Genomic DNA, 20,830 nt, shown 5'->3' with positions numbered 1-20,830 from the left:
AATTCCGTCGAGCCAAAAACTACCAGGAACACCCTGTAGTTGAATAAGTTGGGTTTACTGCTCTTGCATCTAGTTAGGAACACGTACACAGTGGGGAGCGTTAAGGGTGTCTCGATAAGAGGGTGTTAGAAAACACTTGTTATAGGATATGGCCTTGTGTTAGGTGATTTTGAGGAGGGTGTAGGGAACGGGCCTAGCTCTGAATTGGATGTTGTCAGGAAGTGGGGTAATTCAGTGAGTGGAAATTTTAATAAATCTTATCTAGAGAGAAGAATGACTAGGTTGAAGCTAAAGGTGTGATAGGTAAAAAAGTAGCAATCCTTCATGTTAGTTGGGAGAGGGGGATGTTTGGTATTTTGTGAATTGGAGAATGTTGATGTTTTGTCTGTGTTCAGGTATGATTTAAGAGAGGTGTTGTTTTTGTCTAGCTCTGTCCTGGTCAGGGAGTGGCCTGTCTGATGTAAGTGTTTCTTGTAATTGTTCATGTTAAATAGGAGAGTTATGAGTGCCAGGCCTGTTCTCAGATAGGAAGGGCTGCTTTTTCTCTTTCTCATGTAAGATTTATTTCAACCCTGCCTCTTCCTCAGTTTATTGCAGTCCTTCTACATTCTGTTCAACAAACATTTATTAAATGCCTGCTGTTTACTTGTTGCAGAGCTGGGCGTTCAGAGATGAGCATGACTGTTTGATTGTTTTCTTCCAGATTTATTTTGACAAAGCCTGGGATACCCTATATGAAACAGTCTTCCTATCATGAGAGGACTCACTTCCTCTAAATGAGTTCAGCCCATGTCTGCATGACCCATCCTGGGACTGAGAAGATTACCAGGTAACTATCTCGCTGTATTATGGTATGTTCATGTTTAACAGTAGTTCCAACCTATAACTATATATTTTTTAATATAGAAACTGCACTATTAAAAATTAGCAATAAAAATTTAAACAGAAAACATCTTAAAATTAACAAAATCAACAATTTTAATCCATGAATACTGACTTGGCAAGAGAATTTGCCAAGTTAGGGGAAAACATGAAAGAACTCTTAGGATTTTACTGGCTGCTTCTGTTTAGGGAATATGGGAATGCATATTCCCTAAACAGAAGCAGTTTTCTACTTCGTCATTCCCATTCTTATTGCCAGGGATCTGCTCCATCTTCAGTTAAATCTTTACATATATATCCATGATTATTGTCTTATGGTAGTTCTGCATATAGAATAACAAATATAATTGCTGGTCCAAAGGGGAACAATAAGGTGTTAGTAAGTCAACAGAAAACATATCAGCATTCATCCAATTAAAAATACACCTTGTCCAAGTTCTATGTGATCATATTATAATCACAAGAGGGCTTCCTTCACATGGTGGTTCGGTAAGGACTCTTCCGTAGGACCAAATGACCTTCTTCTACAGGGTGGCCTGTTATCCACGTGACTTTTGGTGGTAGTGTTTCTAGACTGGTGAATGTCAGTTCTGGCTCCAGGAGGCTCCATTCTATCTCCTAGTCCTGATTCCTCAGACCTTTTCCCTTTTGGAAGAGAAGCAGAAGATGACCAAGTCTCAGGTGAGTTGCTTGCTTACTTTGTACTTGATTTCCATACAATGAAATAGAAAAGAGTGGAAAGTCAAAAATTAGGATTAGGGAAAATGTAGAGAGAACGAAAGATAAAGACTTGAAAAGAGTTACTATGTAATATGCAGATTATATATTTTGAAACCACATGAAACCACTATTAAACTATAGTTCATATATATATATTCGTTATATATAAATTTCGAGAAGACACAGTGGAAAGTTAGAGAATATCATATGCATGATTTGCATTTTCATGTACCATTTGTTGAATAATCCACTTATTTGAAGTGGATGCTGCCTTGATTAAATTTCCATTTGTGATTAGGTCTCTTTTACTTTCCTGTTCTCTTGCTGTGTTTGACTCTTTTTGCTGAAGATAGATCTTTACATCATTTTTCTCAATAGGCATAATGTAGAACTGGGAATGTAGTTTTGTATGCTATGGTAAAAATGATGAGAATGATCAATTCAGATTGAACAGGAGCATGCTATTACAGGGTCCAGTGTCATTCGAGGATGTGGCTATAGATTTCACCCAGGAGGAGTGGCAGCAACTGGACCCTGCTCAGAGGACCCTGTACAGGGACGTAATGCTGGAGAACTACAGCCACCTGGTCTCAGTGGGTAAGGATGGCTTCCCAACATAACTCAGAGTTAGCCAATCCAGTGCCTCTCACTGGAATTTGATTGAGTTGGGTGGGTTCTTGACCTACTTGTGACTTTTTGCTCTCTTTCTTCTCTCCAGTGGAAGGTCATTACTGTTCTGAGGGCCAGCTGGACTTCATTGTAGGGCTCCTAAAACTGTATCTTTTCTTCTTTCTTCAGTGTAGTCAACTCAATTCCTCAATTTTTTTTTATCATAGGGTATCCAGTTTCCAAACCAGGTGTCATATCTAAGTTGGAACAAGGAGAAGAGCCATGGATTATGAAGAGAGACATATCAAATTGGATCTATCCAGGTGAAAATCTGGCAGATGGAAGACAAAGGAAGTGAAATATCAGTTTGTTTTTGTTTTTAATTGGTTGGCAACTAAGACTTACATTTCCACCCAGATTGATAACTCCTTTTCCTTCTTGCTCCTGTGCTGTGCGTGTAGTAGGTATTCGACAACTAGTTAATTCAGTAGTAGTGAGCCATGTACAGAAGAGAAATTTCTTATTGATCCACTCAACAATCATATCTTTAGTACCTTTCTAAAAGAGTCAAAGACAATAGAAGGCAAATGCTTTTCAGGAACATAGGTTATACATAGAAAGACAAGACATCAAGATTTACAGCTATATAAAATTGCATGTCCAATATAGTTACTGCTTCAGGGGTTCAGTGAAAATTATAGTCTAAAGAGATGTGGCATAATTTAAGAAGGCATTTTTCAAAGCATGAACCAGCTACTTTGAAGCATATCTGAAGTGTGGCTTAGGCAGAAGGAGGAAGGTGAGGGCAAGCTCTAGGAAAGGACATGTACAAATCCTTGGAGTTAGAAATCAACATGGTTTATCTGATAGAAATTTTCTGGGCTTACTTGACTTTAAATAAAAGATATTTATTGGGGAATAGTGGAATATAAAGTTGGTTACATATTGTGACTACAGCTGTGTTTCACTAGCTGTACCCTGAAATTTTCTGTTATTATTTTTTTTTAAGCAGCTTTGAGATATAATTCATATGCCATACAGTTCACCCATTTAAAGTCAGCAGTGGTTTTTAGGATATTCACAGATTTGTGCAACTGTCACCACAGTCTATTTTAAGACAGTTTTATCACCTCCAAAAGAAACCCTATACCCTTTAGCTATCACACCCCTTCTTCCCATCTCCCCAGCCCTAAGCAATCACTAATCTGCTTTCTGTCTGTATTGATTTGCCTCATTCTTGATATTTCATATAAATGTATTCATATAATATGTGGTCCTTTGTGACTGACTTCTTTCATAATGTTTTCAAGGTTCATCCACATTTTAGCATGTATCAGTACTTCATTCCTTTTTTGGCTGAATAATATTACATTGTATTGATATACTACATTTTGTTAATCCATTCATCAGTTGTTGGATATTTGGCTTGTTTCCACCTTTTAGCTACATGAATAATGCTACTATTAACATTCATGTACAAGTTTTTGTATAGACATATCTTTTTTTTTTCTTTGGTGTGTACCTAGGAGTAGAATTGATGGGTAATATAGCAACTGTATGTTGAACCAAAACGGTCCCTGAAGACTAATTAGGTTGAGCATTTTTTCATGTGCTTATTGGCCATTTATTTATGTTCTTTGGAGAAATGTCTATTCAGATCACTTGTCCTTTTTTTTGAAGTATAGTTAACTTACAATATTATCTCAGTTTCAAGTGTACAACATAGTAATTCAACATTTTAATAGATTATATTCCATTTAAAGTTATTACAAAATAATGGCTATATTTTCCTGTGCTGTACAATATATTCTTGTTTATTTATTTTATATATAGTAGTTTGTATCTCTTAATCCCCTATCCCTATCTTGCCCCCCATCCATTTTTGAATTGAGTTATTTGTCTTTTATTATTGAATTATAAGAGCTCTTTATATAAAGTTCTTGTATAGAACTTCCATGTAAAGTTTGTTATATAGATATAATTCTTTGTATAGAATTCTTATTTGATATAAATCTCTTATCTGATAAATGATTTGCACATACTTCCTCCCATGTTTTCTTTTTACTTTCTTGTGTCATTGAAGCACACATTGAAGAGTTTTTAACTCTTTTTTTAAAATTTTTTAAAATTTTTGGCTGCATTGGGTCTTCATTGCTGAGCGCGGGCTTTCTGTAGTTGTGGCGAGCGGGGGCTACTCTTGGTTGTGGTGCGCAGGCACCGCATTGTGGTGGCTTCTCTCCTTGCGGAGCACAGGCTCTAGGTGCCCAGGCTTCAGTAGTTGCAGCATGTGGGCTCAGTAGTTGTGGTGCATGGGCTTAGTTTACCTGCGGCATGTGAGATCTTCCTGGACCAGAGATTGAACCCATGTCCCCTGCACTGGCAGGTAGATTCTTAACCACTGTGCAACCACGGAAGTCCCAAGAGTTTTTAATTTTGATGAAGTATAGTTTATCTATTTTTTTTTGTCGTTTGTGCTTTGGTGTCATATCCAAGAATCCATTGCCAAATCCAATGTCATGAAGATTTACCCCTATGTTTTTTTCCTAAGAGTTTTGTACTTTTAGCTCTCACATTTAGGTCTTTGATCTGATATTTTGAGTTACTTTTTGCATATGGTGTGGGGTAAGGGTCCAACTTCATTCTTTTGCCTGTGGTAATCCAGTTGTTCCAGCACCATTTATTGAAAAGACTCTCCTTTTCCCATTGAATGGTCTTGGTACCCTTGCCAAAAATCAGTTGGCCATAAATGAAAGGGTTTATTTCTGCACTGTCTATACTATTCTGTTGATCTATAAATCTGTTCTAAAGCCAGTATCACACTCTCTTGATTACTGTTGTTTGTGGTAAGTTTTGAAATTGGGAAGTATCATTCTTCCAACATTGTTTTTCTTTTTCAGCATTGTTTTGGCTCTTCTGGGTCCATATGAATTTTAGAATCAGAGTATCAGTTTCCACAAATAAACGTCTTCAGATTCTGAAAGGGATTGGTTGGATTTGTAGATCGATTTGAGGAGTATTGCCATGTTAACAGTATTAAGTCTTCTGATCCCTGGAACATGAAATGTTTTTCCATTTATTTAGATCCTCTTTAAGTTCTTTCAGCAATGTTTTATAGTTTTCAGAGTATAAGTTGTGTACATCTTTGTTAAACATACTTCTTAGTATTCTATTCTATTTGATACTATTGTAAATGAAATTGTTTCATTAACTTTATTTTTGGATTGTCCATTGCAAGTGCATAGAAATGCAATTGATTTTTGAATGTTGGTCTGGGATCCTGCAAACTCACAAAGTTTACTGGTTCTAATAGTTTTTAGCTAATTCTTTAGGATTTCCCATATAAATGAATTTATCATCTGTAAATAGAGATCGTTTTAAATATCCCTTTACACATTGGATGCTTTTTATTTCTTTTCTTGGTTAACTACCCTGCCTAGAACCTCTAGTACAATGTTGAATAGAATGGAGAATGGACATCCTTGTCTTGTTCCTGATCTTATGGGAAAAATCCAGTCTTTTACCATTAAGTTATGTTAGCTGTAGGTTGTCATGCCCTTTGCAGGTTGTGGAAGTTCCTTTCTATTCCTAGTTTGCTGAGTGTTTTTATCATGAAAATGTGTTGCATTTTGACAAATGTTTTTTCTGCATCTGTTGAAATGATCTATTTATGTGATGTGTTAATGAATTTTAATTAATAGATTTTTGGACAACAAACCAACCTTATATTTCTGGATAAGTTCCACTTGGTGATGGTGTATAATTCTTTTTATATGCTGCTGGATTTGGTTTACTAGTTGTATTGGGGGTCTGCAAGACCACCTTCAGTTCTGCTGATTTGCTAGAAGGACTCAGACTGAGAAAAACCGATACATTCATGGTTATGGTTTATTACAGTGATAGAATTTACCAGTCTAGATATGGACATTTGTGGGAAGATTTTTATTTATTAAGTTTCTTTCCTTGATGTGGATCTATGTAGATTATTTACTTTTTCTTGAGTCAGTTTTGGTAGGTTGTTTTTTTTTCCAAGGAATTTTTCCAGTTCATCTAAATTGTCATATTTATTGGTATAAATTTTTTTCATAATATTCCCTTTTTGTTCTTTTATGTCTATAGGATCTCTAGAGATGTTCTGTCTTTCATTCTTGACACTGATACTTTGTTTTCTTCTTTCCTCATCACTAGCTAAAACATAGCAATTTCATTAATTTTTTTTCAAATAATCAGGTTTTGATTTCATTTATTTTTCTTTATTGTTTGTCTATCTTCTATTGATTTCCACTCTGATCTTTATTGTTTCCTGTCTTCTATTTATTTTAGGTTTAATTTGCTCTTTTTCTAGCTTCTTAAGGTAGAAGCTTAGATCATTAATTTGAAACCTTTATTGTTTTCTAGTATGAACATTTAATAGATAGTCCTTACTTTGTATGGTAGTGAGGGGCCGTAAAAATTACCATGGAAGCCAGAACTTTGCCAAGTAATTTTTATAATCGACGGGAAAAATTGTAATTGATTTTGACCTTTAAACATTTTTCGTCAAAACATTAAAAGTTATCTTGGGGACTTCCCTGGTGGTCTAGTGGTTAAGACTTTGCTTTCCAATGCAGGGGGTGCAGATTCGATCCCTGGTTGGGGAGCTAAGATCCCACATGCCTTGTGGCCAAAAAACCAAAACATAAAACAGAAGCAGTATTATAACAAATTCAGTAAAGACTTAAAAAAAAAATGGTCCACATCAAAAAAAAAAAAAAAGAAAATTGAAAAAAAATGCTATCTTGCTGTTGGTTATAACTGTTTATAGAGATGAAAATGTAGTAAAACTAATACTTATTTACTACCCTGCAATTTAAAACATTGGAAGCATTGAAAATGTCTTTTATTTCTTTTAAAAAACTCTATGTAGAGTGGTTTGAACAGTGCTTGCCTTCTTATAATTGTATAACTTATGATAAGGAGTTAACATGTTCTCTGTGCCTTAGTGAATTGTCATATTACTTTCTAAGGTTGGGTCAGCTTCCAACATTTTCTCCTTTGTGCTTTCAGTGTTGTGAAATATGTCGAAGGTAATGTGAAAATATAGGCATCACTTTCTTTGAATTATTTTTATCCTTTCCATCACAACCCAGAAATTTATGTTGATAAGTTTGCCTTCACTAAGTTCCTCTGGCTGCATATCTATAAAGTTTCATAAATAGTGGCAATGCCAACATGGTCAGCTATTTTCTAATCACATCCAGTGTTGTTATGTGTTGTTTCTTTGCTGCATTTACATCTTTGTTGGTCAGTTCCCTCTTTCAGTTACACATTTTTGGATGATTAGGGTAATTTGGATAATGTCACGTGGGTTTATCAATGGGATACAAGGAAGAAACAAACTACACACTTTGCTGTCTGTATATATATTGGACAACAGATGTGAAGTTAATAGTCACCAACAGACTTTGAAAGAAGTGAAATGATTGGGTACTGATCATGATGTGTATCTGTTATTTATTTAGTGATTTATGGACTGAAGAGCTAGCAGTGAAGTTTGTACTTTATGCTGTTAGACATACTGTGGTCGTTAAAGTGTGAACTATGTTGTTGGCAGACTGGTGTTATTTAACTAAACTGTGGTAACTAAATTTCATGCTTGTTGAAATCTTGCAAAATGAGGATTACCTGCATATAATTTGTCCTCTAAGAATGAAGCTGTGTCCCACAATTTTTGATATTTTGTGTTTTCATTTTCATTCAAGTTATTTGCTAATTTCTCTTTGGACTTTTCGACACATAGTTTATTTACAAATATGTTATTTAATTCCCAAATATTTGGGGAGATTTCTGATATTTCTTTTTGTTATTTATTTCTAATTTAGTTCCATTATGGTTGGAAAATATACTCTGTATGATTTCCATCCTTATAAAATTATTGCAGCTTGTTTTGAAGCCCAGTATATAGTCTATTCTGATGTTTGATTAATGTGTTCTTGAAATGAATGTGTGTTCTGTTGTTGGATGGGATATCTGTAGATGTCAGTTAAGTTCATTGATATTTACTGATTTTCTTTGTCTACTTGTCTTTTTTTAAAATATATTTTTAAAATATGACTTGAATTTTATTTATTTGTTAATTATTATTTTTTAAAATTTATTTTTGGCTGCGCTGGGTCTTTGTTGCTCCACACAGGCTTTCTCTAGTTGTGGTGAGTGAGGGCTACTCTTTGTTGCGGTGGGTGGATTTCTCACTGTGGTGGCTTCTCTTGTCGAGGAGCATGGGCTCTAGGCGCACGGGCTTCAGTAGTTGCAGCACGTAGGCTCAGTACTTGTGGCTTGCGGGCTCTAGAGCACAGGCTCAGTAGTTGTGGCGCATGGGCTTAGTTGCTCCGCGGCATGTGGGATCTTCCCAGACCAGGGCTCAAACCCGTGTCCCCTCCATTGGCAGGTGGATTCTTAACCACTGTGCCACCAGGGAAGTCCTTAATAGACCATTTTCATTCCCCTGTTTATTTTTTAGTTGGTAGTTGTGTGTGTGTGTGTGATGTTGCTATAGGGATTACAATATATTTATTTTCTTATAACCCACCTTATGTTGATACTGCTTTTTTTTCTCTCACAAATTATAGAAACTTGCACTAGCATAGCTCCATTTTCTGCCCTCCTGAACCACCTTGTGCTGTTTTGTTCTTTTAGTCATGTATGTTACGTTTGTATTTGTCATAACTTTGACAGTATAGTGTTACCGTTTTTGCTTTAAAAAGTCTTTTGAAGAAATTAGAAGGAAATATTTTTAAAATTATACATATTTAAATACTTTACCCAAATAGTTTAAAATTTTTCTGTTGTCTTGTAGATTTGAGTTATCATCTGGTATTATTTGTTCAGCAGGAAAGACTTTCTTTAGTATTTCTTATAGATCAGTTCTGTTGGTAACTTTTTTTGTTTATCTGGAAATGTCTTCATTTTCCCATTATTAAAGTTTCACTGAATGTAGAATTCTTGGTTGACAGGTTGCTTTCTTTTAGTATTTTGACTGTGTGTCATTCCAGTATTTCCTGACCTCAGTTTTGTGTGTGTGTGTGTGTGTGTTGAAAATTCAGCCAACAGTACTGTTATGCTTTGATACATGATGTGTCATTTTTTTCCTGCTGCTTTGAAGATTTTTCTTTTTGCCTTTATTTTTCAGCAGTTTAATTCTGATTTGGCTGGTTGTCTTGGTATCCTTCCTGTGGTCTGTTGAGCTTCTTCTATGTGCAAACTAATGTTTTCCACCGAATTTGGTAATTTTAAAGACATTTCTCCAGATTTCTTTTGGCTCTCCCCCCCCCACCCCTTTCTAAACTCCAATTACACGTATACTGGAATGCCTAACTGCTCCACAGATCTTGAGATTCTATTTTTAAAATAATTTTTCTTTTTGTTCTTTGGGCTGAATAATTTCTAGTGATATTTCTTCAAGTTTACTGATTCTGATTTTGCCTTCTGCTATCTCAAATCCACTAATGAGCCCATCTGGTGAAATCTTCATTTCAACTTTAGAATTTTCATTTGGTTCTTTTATTTTTTAATTTACATAAAATAAATGTTACTCTTTCTTTAAATTTTGAAAAAGGCATAGAGTAAGTTAACTGCCACCACAATCATGATACAGAAAAGTTCCATTACTCTCAAAAATTCTTCTTCCTGCCTCTTATAGTCAAACTGGTTCTTTTATATTTTTCTTTCCTCTTTTGAAATTGTCAGTTTATTCACTTGTTCCTTAGAACATTTTCCCTTAGTTTTTTGAATATGTTTATAATAGCTTCTTTAAAGTCTTTGCTAAATTCAACATTTGCACCCATTTGGAGTCAGTTTCTATTGACTGATTTTGTTCCTTAGTGTAGGTCACATTTTTTTCCTTATATGTGTAGTAATTTTTGGTTGAAAGCTCTACATTGTAGACAGTACGTTATAGCGTCTTTGGATCTTTTTGTTCCTTCTGAGAGTTTTTGTTTTAGAGGCACTTGCTTGGGCTTAAACTGTGACATCTTTCTGTCCTGTGGAGTGTCATCACTAATATCTCTGCTTAGTTTTGTTTGTTTGATTAAGCCTGGCTATAGATGTGAACTAATGATTTGGACAGGTTTATTAGACACCTAAAGCCAGTATGACTTTTACTCTTTGCCACCTGGATTGTGCATGTCTCAGAACACTTTAAAAGCATAGGAAATTTGCACGTTTCCCCAGCCTTTCAATCACTGCTGGGCTCACTAGGATCTCTCTTCACAAATATTTTAGCAGTCAGGTAGGAATGTATGGCAAGTTCATTATCTCAACCTTTCTATGATTCTTTTGCGTACAAATTCTCCTTGTTAAATTACTAGCTGCTCTACTATCAGCATAAAACTGTATCCTGTGGATTTGAGTTATCTCTCAATGCCCCATAAACTAGGGGTGCAAGACAGGAAAACCTTAGGAAAGAATGCCACAAACTCCCCATTCTTACCTAATGAAGTAGAAGTTTTTGACAAGTAAACACTTTTCACCTTGTGGCCTGCGTTTGGTAGTTTTCCAGTGCCCTGAATTGGTTGTTTTTAAAATTATTTTATTCAGTTTTATACTTGTTTTCTGAGGAGGGGAAGTCCGTGACTACCTCATGCCACCATTATCAGAAGTAAAGTCCATCTTTAGTTACTCACCCAATAAATTTACGTTTTGTTGTGTTTTAAATGGGCTGTTGCCCGCCCAGTTCTCTGTCTTCATGGACCATCCTGGATCATCCATTTGTTTCACCTCTTCTGTCCTCTACTCAATCTTTGTATCTGTTTGATTTTATCTCTACAATTTTATTCTTTCAGACAGGGAGACTAGACTTGACACACATCAATTGGATACACTTGGAGATGTTTACTTTCATAAGGACATACTGGAAAGTGTCACAAGGGATCATTCATTGTACTCCGTTTTAAAGGTCTGGCAAGGTGACCAGCTGGAGAGAGATCAGGAAAATCAAGACAGACTTCTCAGGCAAGTCACAATCATCAACAACAAAACAGTTATTGAAGAGTCAAGCTATACATATAATGCATTTGGAAAAATATTTCATAACTGCACAGACCTAGATACTTCAAGACAAAGACTGTATAAGTGTGATTCATTTGAAAAGAGCTTGGAACCTACTGTAAACCTATTCAGTTGTAATAGGGGTTATGCAAGAAAAAACACAGATGAGAATTTTGGATGTGGGAGAACACCTAGTTCTTCCTATTCTAAGCATGAAAAAATTCATAATAGAGTGAAACACTGTGCAGGTAGTCAGTATGGAAACATCATCAGCGATAAACAATCTCTTATTCAATACGTGAATGTTGAAACTGGGGAGAAGATCTGTGTATGTATTGAATGTGGAAAATCTTTTCTCAAGAAGTCACAGCTCATTATACATCAAAGAATTCATACTGGAGAGAAACCTTATGGTTGTAGTGCTTGTGGAAAAGCCTTCAGTGAGAAATCACATCTCATTGTACATCAGAGGACACATACTGGGGAGAAACCTTACGAATGTTCTGAATGTGGAAAAGCCTTCTCTCAAAAATCATCCCTCATTATCCATCAGAGAGTTCATTCTGGTGAAAAACCATATGAGTGTAGTGACTGTGGGAAAGCCTTCTCCCAGAAATCACCCCTCATTATACATCAAAGAATACATACTGGTGAAAAGCCATATAAATGTAATCAGTGTAGGAAGGCCTTCTCCCAGAAGTCACAGCTGATTATACATCATAGAGCTCATACTGGAGAGAAGCCCTATGAGTGTACTGAATGTGGAAAAGCCTTCTGTGAGAAGTCCCACCTCATCATACATAAAAGGATTCACACAGGGGAGAAACCCTACAAATGTGCTCAGTGTGAAGAAGCCTTCAGCAGAAAGTCAGAACTCATTATACATCAGATGATTCATACTGGGGAGAAACCTTATGAATGTACTGCATGTGGGAAGACCTTCTCCCGGAAGTCACAGCTCATTATACATCAGAGAACGCATACTGGAGAAAAGCCCTATAAATGCAGTGAATGTGGAAAAGTCTTCTGTCAGCAGTCACATCTCATTGGACATCAGAGGATTCACACAGGAGAAAAACCTTATGTTTGTACTGAATGTGGGAAAGCCTTCTCTCAAAAGTCTCACCTCCCAGGACATCAGCGGATTCATACAGGAGAGAAACCTTATATATGTGTTGAATGTGGAAAAGCCTTTTCCCAGAAGTCAGACCTTGTTGTACATCAGAGAATTCATACTGGGGAGAAACCTTATCAATGTGCTGTATGTGGAAAAGCCTTCATCCAGAAATCACAACTCACTGTACATCAGAGAATTCATATAGTGGTGAAATCATAAGAATGGACTAAGCATAGAAAAGCCTTCAGTATCTGTTCAAGCCTTAATAAGTACAACAAAACTCACAGATTTAATGTGTTTCTAGGCATCTTTGTTGGTACTATTTTACAAATGAAATCATATTTCTAATGTAATTAATTTTTTTATCAAAGATAATACAAGAGAATAAAAAAGTTTTGTTTATATAAGTTTTCACTTTGGCATGTTAAACTTTTAAGATTTGGAACTGAATGATTAGCATAACAGAACAAATTACATATAGTCTATTTTGAAGTTACATGTTCCTGATTATACTACATAATAAGTTAGGCATGTGGTAATATTGTTAATGTTAGCCTCTCGTAATTACGGCCATGCAGTAATTCCCCAAAGAGGACATGAAGAAAGCATGAGTCAAAAAGTGCCAAGACCTAGAAACTGCACTAAGGGGAGGGGACTTGACCATCAGACCCTAAAAGTATATGTAAAATTCTTCTTATACAATGATGGAAAGATGGGTTGAAAAGGTTCAATAAATGTGGTCTTTTTGTGTTTTTTAATTTTGATAATATAAGTTGATTTGTGTCTGTGGATGGACCCAGGACCTTGGAATTGACACTGCTTGCTCATTTCTCCCTTTTACCCCACCCTTCTAGGAGCTTGGTGTGGTGGAAAGACATTGGTTCTAAAGTCAGATGGCCATGAGTTTTAACCCTTGTTCCCTTATTAATAGATTGTGTGACATCTATGAAGACCTTTTTAACCCTCAGTGTCTGTTTGCTCATCTGTATGTGAAATCCTGGCAGACAGCACATGTTTTTTTTTTTAGTTACTTCTGATATATGCATTTTAAAGTAATAACTAGAATTATGACTTATAACATTATACCAGAACATGTAAGATTTTTAGAAATTTCATGTAATGTCTGAAACATTTATATTAACATATTTACATACAAATAACCCAAAGAAAATTTAATATTAGTTGTTTTTTTTGTTTTTTTTTTATACTGCAGGTTCTTATTAGACATCAATTTTATACACATCAGTGTATACATGTCAATCCCAATCGCCCAATTCAGCACACCACCATCCCCACCCCACCACGGTTTTCCGCCCTTGGTTTCCATATGTTGGTTCTCTAAATCTGCAGACAGCACATTCTTAGCTAATATTTGTCCTGTTTATCCCTCTCTCTTCTCTTGAAATAGGCTACTAATTCCAATGTGCACACATTTAAATTTGATTTGCATTTAAGACACACTGCTTCTGATCTCAGATTTCCTGTCCTCTCCTTTGTCCATTTCACTGCCTTTGTGTCTGGTGATATAACTCATGCTATGTTAAAGAGACCTCAATTACTTTTCATTTATTTTATTTTGCAAACACATACAAATTGTGATATATCTATATCTGTATCTAATTCATTCTAATATATATATGGAAATACTAAGGGACAAGAATAGGCAAGTCACTCATTAAGAACAAATGTTAGAGAATTGATCAGACTAAGGTTTCCCACAAAGCTGTAGTAATGTAGGCAATATAGTATTGACACAAGAGTGACAAAAATAGATGAATGAAATGAGAGCCTGAAAATGAAAAAATTATATATGAGTAACTTTATGACAAAAGTGGTATTGTAATCAGAAGGGGAAAAATTATCTTTTTAATAAATTGTTCTGGGTCAATTAATCTAAATATAAATATGAAATGCAAAATGACAAAGTTTCCAGGTAGTTATATAGGAGACTTTTCATAGCCTTAGGATAGGGAAAAATGTTTAACACTGTGCATGAAGAAAAGATTGATAAAATGGCTTATATTAATATTAAAATTTCTTCTGTGTTAAAAGAAGTGATTAGTTTGGAATAAACTTGGATGTATCTAGCAAAATTACATATGCAATTTCTAAACATTTTTAGGAATCTTCTAAAGATATGTTGGAGATATATTAAGAGATGCATGCTTGGGACTTCCCTGGCAGCCCAGTGGTTAAGACTTCGCCTTCCAATGCAGGGGTGCAGCTTCGATCCTTGGTTGGGGAGCTAAGATCTCACATGTCTCAGGGCCAAAAATCCCAAAACATAAAACAGAAGCAATATTGTAACAAATTCAATAAAGACTTTAAAAATAGTCCACATCAAAAAAAATCTTAAAAAAAAAAGAGGTGCATACTTACGTTTATTCATCATAGCACTATTCACAGCAGAAAAAAGACAGTAAACAGCCTGATTATTGATAGAAAATGTTTAAATATAGTGTATCTGCACACTGGGGACCGTGCAACTCTAAAAAGGAATGAGATATGTCTTTTTATACTCTCCATTCATGTTCTTAAATAAAACAAGGCACAGAGAATTACAGTACACTGTCTTCTAAGAAAGACAGGTAGTGGTGGGAACAAGTGGACATATTTTCTTATATATAAGTACAGATGCTGAAAGGAAAGACCCAAATATTAATTAAAATGTTTTGTTCTAAGGTGACTGAACATGGTGGAAAGGATAGTGATATCCCTTAGACCTCTCATGAAATGTAAGTTGCTTTTGTATAATTGACTTTGGAACCAGGTAAATAGTATAGATAGTAACAAAACAAAGTCAAAATGAAGTGACACCTAAAAATTTAGCAAAATGAAACTAAACACGTATAGCATTGGTGGTTAACCATACCGAGAAATAATTTCAAGTAACTTTAAACTGTTTGTCTGTTTTTCCTGGTGGGATATATCATAAGGATAAAGGAATGGCAAAGAAGGTTTTTTTCAGTAAGTCTCTGTTACTCATAATACTGGTATTGATAATAATATTGGATACATATACAGAGAGAAGAAAAAAAATGAAGGAATGGATCAAATACAGTAGTCCCCCCTTATCTATCTGCGGTTTCGCTTTCTGTGTTTTCAGTTACCTGTTGTCAACCTCCATCTAAAAATATTAAATGCAAAATTCTGTAAATACTTCATAAATTGCACATCATACTGAGTAGTGTGAAGAAGTCTTTTACTTTCCCACTCCCTGGGACATAAATCATCCCTTTGTCCAGTGTATCCTGTCTGTGAAGTCACTTAGTAGTAATTTCGTTTATCAGATCAACTGTCATGGTATCACAGTGCTTGTGTTCAAGTAACGCTTATTTTACTTAGTAATGGCCCTGAAGCACAATAGTAGTGATGCTGGCAATTAAGATATGCCAAAGAGAGGCTGTGAAATGTTTTCTTAAAGTGAAAAGGTAAAAGTTTTTGACTTAGTAAGGAAAGAAAAAAATTGTATGCTGAGATTGCTAAGACCTATGGTAAGAACAAATCTGTGAAATTATGAAGATGGAAAAATAATTTATGCTGGTTTTGCTGTCACACCTCAGACTTCAAAAGTTATGGCCACAGTGCATGATAAGTGCTTAAGTTAAGATGGAAAAGACATTAAATTTGTACAAGAAGATATTTTGAGAGAGAGACCACATTCAGATAACTTTTATTACAGTATATTGTTATAATTGTTTAATTTTTATTTATTGTCTCTTATTGTGCCTAATTTGTAAATTAAACTTTATCATAGGATGTATGTATAGGAAAAAACAGAGCTCAATTTCAGGCATCCACTGCAGGTCTTGAAACATCCCCTGTGGTCAAGGGAGAACTACTGTAGTTATGAATGTCTTTAGGAACCAAAGATTTCAGGTGTATGATAAAAAATTACATACCAAAGATGTTAAGTAAAAACCTTATAATCCTAAATTTGTTTTTCTCCCTAGAGTTATTGAGATATAGTTGACATAGCATTACGTAAGTTTAAGGTGTACAAAGTGATAATTTGATACATGCAATATATATTTATAATGTGACATTTACCACAATATGGTTAGTCAACACCTTCATCACCTCACATAGTTATTTTATTTTTGTGGTGAGATCATTTAAGATTTACCCTCAGCAACTTTCAAGTATATGATACAGTATTGTTAGCTGTAGTCACCATACTATACATTATATCCCCAGAACTTATTTATTATATAACTGGAAGTGTGTACCATTTGACCAGTATCTCATCTTCCCTGGCCCTCAGACCCTGGCAGCCACCAAACTACTCTCAATTTCTATGAGTTTAGCATTTCCATATTTTATATATATGGGGTCATTGAGTATTTATATTTCTCTATCTGACTTTACTTACCATAATGCCCTCAGGGTCCATCCATGTTGTCACAAAGGCAGGATTTCCTTTTTTTCCCCAGTTTTATTGAGATATAACTGACATATAACAAACATTGTATAAGTTTAAGGTATACAGCATAATGATATGCATATATTGTGAAATGGTTGCCACTGTAAATTTAGCTAACATCCATCACTTCATATAGCTACAGGTTTTTTTCCTGTGCTAAGAACTTTCAAGATTTACTCTGTTAGCAACTTGCAGACATATGATGCAGTATTGTTAACTATAGCCACCGTGCTGTACAGGAATTCCTTCATTTTTTATAGCTGAGTTTTATATATGTGTATATATATGTATATATATATATAGTCATATGTAGTTTTTAAAAATAAATTTATTTATTTATTTTTGGCTGCATTGGGTCTTGGTGGCTGTGCACGGGCTTTCTGTAGTTGCGGTGAGCAGGGGCTACTCTTTGTTGTGGTGCAGGGGCTTCCTTGTTGCAGTGGCTTTTGTTGTTGCGGTGGCTTCTCTTGTGGAGCACAGGCTCTAGGCACACGGGCTCAGTACTCATGGCTTGTGGGCTCTAGAGCGCAGGCTCAGTAGTTGTGGCGCATGGGCTTAGTTGCTCCGCGGCATGTGGGATCTTCCTGGACCAGGGCTTGAACCCGTGTCCCCTGCATTGGCAGGCAGATTCACCACTGTGCCACCAGGGAAGTCCTGTCATGTAGTTATAAAAATGACTATTGTGATTAATGCTGCAGTGAACATGGGGGTGTAGGTATCTCTTCAAGTAGTGATTTCACTTCCTTTTGATATATATGCCCACAAGCAGGACTTTTTTAGAAACCTCCATATGTTTTCCATAATAGCTGTGCTGATTTACATTCATACCAGTAGTGTATAGGGTTCCCCTTTCTCTGCATCGTTGCCAACATGTTATCTGTCTTTTTGATAATAGCCATTCTAACAGGTATGAGGTTAGAATGGTTTTGATTTGCTCTTTTCTGATGATTAGTGATGTTGAGCACATTTTCATATACCTGTTGATCATTTGGATGTCTTCTTTGGAAAAATGCCTATTCAATTTCTCTGCCCATTTTATAATCAGATTGTTTCTTTGCTATTGAGTTGTATGAGTTCCTTATATATTTTGGATATTAACCTCTTACCAGATCAATGATTTGCAAGTATTTCCCCCCCTTCCATAGGTTGTCTTTTCATTTTGTTGATTATTTCCTTTTCAGAAGCCTTTTAATTAATTAATTTAGATTTATAATTATTTTTATTTTTAAAATTTTTTATACATCTTTATTGGAGTATAACTGCTTCACAATGCTGTGTTAGTTTCTGTTGTACAACAAAGTGAATCAACCACATGCATACATATATGCCCATATCCCCTCCCTCTTGAGCCTCCCTCCCACCCTCCCTATCCTACCCCTCTAGGTCATCACAGAGCACCGAACTGATCCCTGTGCTATGCTGCTGCTTCCCACTAGCTATCTATTTTACATTTGGTAGTGTATATATGTCAGTGCTACTCTCACTTAACCCCAGCTTCCCCTCCCCTGCCACCCATGTCCTCAAGTCCATTCTCTATGTCTGCGTCTTTATTCCTGCCCTGCCATTAGGTTCATTTTTATTTTAGATTCCATATATATGCATTAGCATACGGTATTAGTTTTTCTCTTTCTGACTTACTCTGTATGACATATACAATGGAATATTACTCAGCCATAAAAAAAAACGAAATTGAGTTACTTGTAGTCAGAAGCTTTTTAGTTTGATGTAGTTCCACTTGTTTATTTTGTTTTTATTTCCTCTGCTCTCAGTGTCATATCCAAAAAAAATCATTGCCAAGACCAATGTCAAGGAGCTTTTCCCCTGTTTTCTTCTAGGAGTTATATGGTTTCAGGTAAATTTAGTCTTTAATCCATTTTGAGATAACTTTTGTGAGTAGTGTAAGGTAGGGGTCCAGTTTCATTCTTTTGAATGTGGATACCCAGTTTTCCCAGCACCATTTAATGAAGAGATTATCCCTTCTCCATTGTGTGTTCTTGATGAAGATTAGCTGACTATATGTGTATGGGTTTATGTCTGTGCTCTCTATTCTGTTCTGCTAGTTTATGTGTCTGTTTTTATGGCAGTACCATTCTGTTGATTACTATAGATTTGTAATATAATTTGACATCAGGAAATGTGTTGCCTCCAGCTTTGTTCTTCTTTTTCAGTATTGCTTTGGCTATTCAGTGTCTTTGTGGTTCCTGATGAATTCTAGGATTGTTTTTTCTGTGTCTGTGAAAAATGCCAATGGAATTTTAATAGTGGGTGCATTGAAACTACAGATTGTTTTGCTACTATAGACATTTTAACAATATTAAATCTTCCAAGCTATGAACACAGATTATCTTTTCATTTATTTGTGTCCTCTTCAGTTTTTTAAATTGGTATCGTATAGTTTTCAGTTTACAGTTTGAGTTTATACCTAAGTATTTTATTGTTTTTGATGCTGTTGTAAATGGGATTTCTTTTTTTGGCCATGCTGTGTGGTTTGCAGGATCTTAGTTCCCTGACCAGGGATCGAACCCAGGCCCTCAGCAGTGAAAGCACTAAGTTCTAACCACTGGACTGCCAGGGAATTCCCTGGGATTGTTTTCTTACTTTCTCTTTCCAATAGTTCATTGTTTGTATATAGATGAATAACTGATTTTTGCATATTGATTTTGTATCCTTCAGCTTTTCTGAATTTATTATTTTAACAAGTTTTTTGGTAAAGTCTCTAGTTTTCTGTACAAGCATACTTTGCTTTATCATGCTTCACTTTATTATGTTTTGCAGATGTTGTGTTTTTTACAAACCAAAGGTTTGTGGCAAGCCTGTGTTGAGCAAATCTATTGGTGCCATTTTTTCAACAGTATTTGCTCACTTTTTGTCTCTGTGTCACATTTTGGTAATTCTTGCAGAATTAGAAGTGGAGCCTGAAGATGTGACTGAGGCGCTACAATCTCATGATAAAACTGTAACGGATGAGGAGTTGCTTCTTATGAATGAGCAAAAAAAGTGGTTTCTTGAGATGGAATCTACTTCTGGTGAAGATGTTGTGAAGATTGTTGAAATAACAACAAAGGATTTAGAATATTACTTAAACTTAGTTGATAAAGTAGCGGCAGGGTTTGAGAGGATTAACTGCAACTTTGAAAGTTCTGTGGGTAAAATGCTATCAAACATTGCATGCTACAGAGAAATCATACGTGAAGGAAGAGTCAATTAATGTGGCAAACTTCACTGTTGTCTTATTTTAAGAAATTGCCACAGTCACCCCGACCTCCAGCAGCCGCCACTGATCAGTCAGCAGCCATCAACATTGAGGCAAGACTCTCCATCAACAAAAAGTAAGACTCGCTGAAAGCTCAGATGGTGGTTAGCATTATTTAGCAATAAGTTATTTTTAAAGTATTACATGATTTTAGATATAATGCTATTACATACTTAATAGACTACAGTATATATATATATTTTACATCTTTATTGGAGTATAATTGCTTTACAATGGTGTGCTAGTTTCTGCTTTATAATAAAGTGAATCAGTTATACATATACATATGTTCCCATATCTCTTCCCTCTTGCGTCTCGCTCCCTCCTGCCCTCCCTATCCCACCCCTCTAGGTGGTCACAAAGCACCAAGCTGATCTCCCTGTGCTATGCGACTGCTTCCCACTAGCTATCTATTTTACGTTTGGTGGTGTATATATGTCCATGCCACTCTCTCGCTTTGTCACAGCTTACCCTTCCCCCTCCCCATATCCTCAAGTCCATTCTCTAGTAGGTCTGTGTCTTTATTCCCATCTTACCCCTAGGTTCTTCATGACATTTTTTTTCTTAAATTCCATATATATGTGTTAGCATACGGTATTTGTCTTTCTTTTTCTGACTTATTTCACTCTGTATGACAGACTCTCGGTCCATCCACCTCATTACAAATAGCTCAATTTCGTTTCTTTTTATGGCTGAGTAATATTCCATTGTATATATGTGCCACATCTTCTTTATCCATTCATCCGATGATGGACACTTAGGTTGTTTCCGTCTCCTGGCTATTTTAAATAGAGCTGCAATTAAC

General features: G+C 35.6%; 1 protein-coding gene across 1 annotated transcript in view; it reads left to right on the top strand.

Moving 5' to 3' along the window:
* Positions 1 to 20,830, top strand: part of ZNF300 (zinc finger protein 300) — a 174,608-nt gene that overhangs the window by 48,742 nt on the left and 105,036 nt on the right. The window contains exons 3-7 of the mRNA XM_067730235.1: positions 704 to 829; positions 1,413 to 1,563; positions 2,073 to 2,199; positions 2,439 to 2,534; positions 11,028 to 12,565. Coding sequence (XP_067586336.1) covers positions 1,549 to 1,563; positions 2,073 to 2,199; positions 2,439 to 2,534; positions 11,028 to 12,565 — 1,776 coding nt within the window. The 5' untranslated portion in view covers positions 704 to 829; positions 1,413 to 1,548. The remainder of the gene's footprint in view (positions 1 to 703; positions 830 to 1,412; positions 1,564 to 2,072; positions 2,200 to 2,438; positions 2,535 to 11,027; positions 12,566 to 20,830) is intronic.

Source organism: Pseudorca crassidens, chromosome 3 (genome assembly GCF_039906515.1).
Source record: "Pseudorca crassidens isolate mPseCra1 chromosome 3, mPseCra1.hap1, whole genome shotgun sequence".
NCBI classification, from domain to species: Eukaryota; Metazoa; Chordata; class Mammalia; order Artiodactyla; family Delphinidae; genus Pseudorca; species Pseudorca crassidens.
This window is presented reverse-complemented; position numbering and strand designations above follow the sequence as displayed.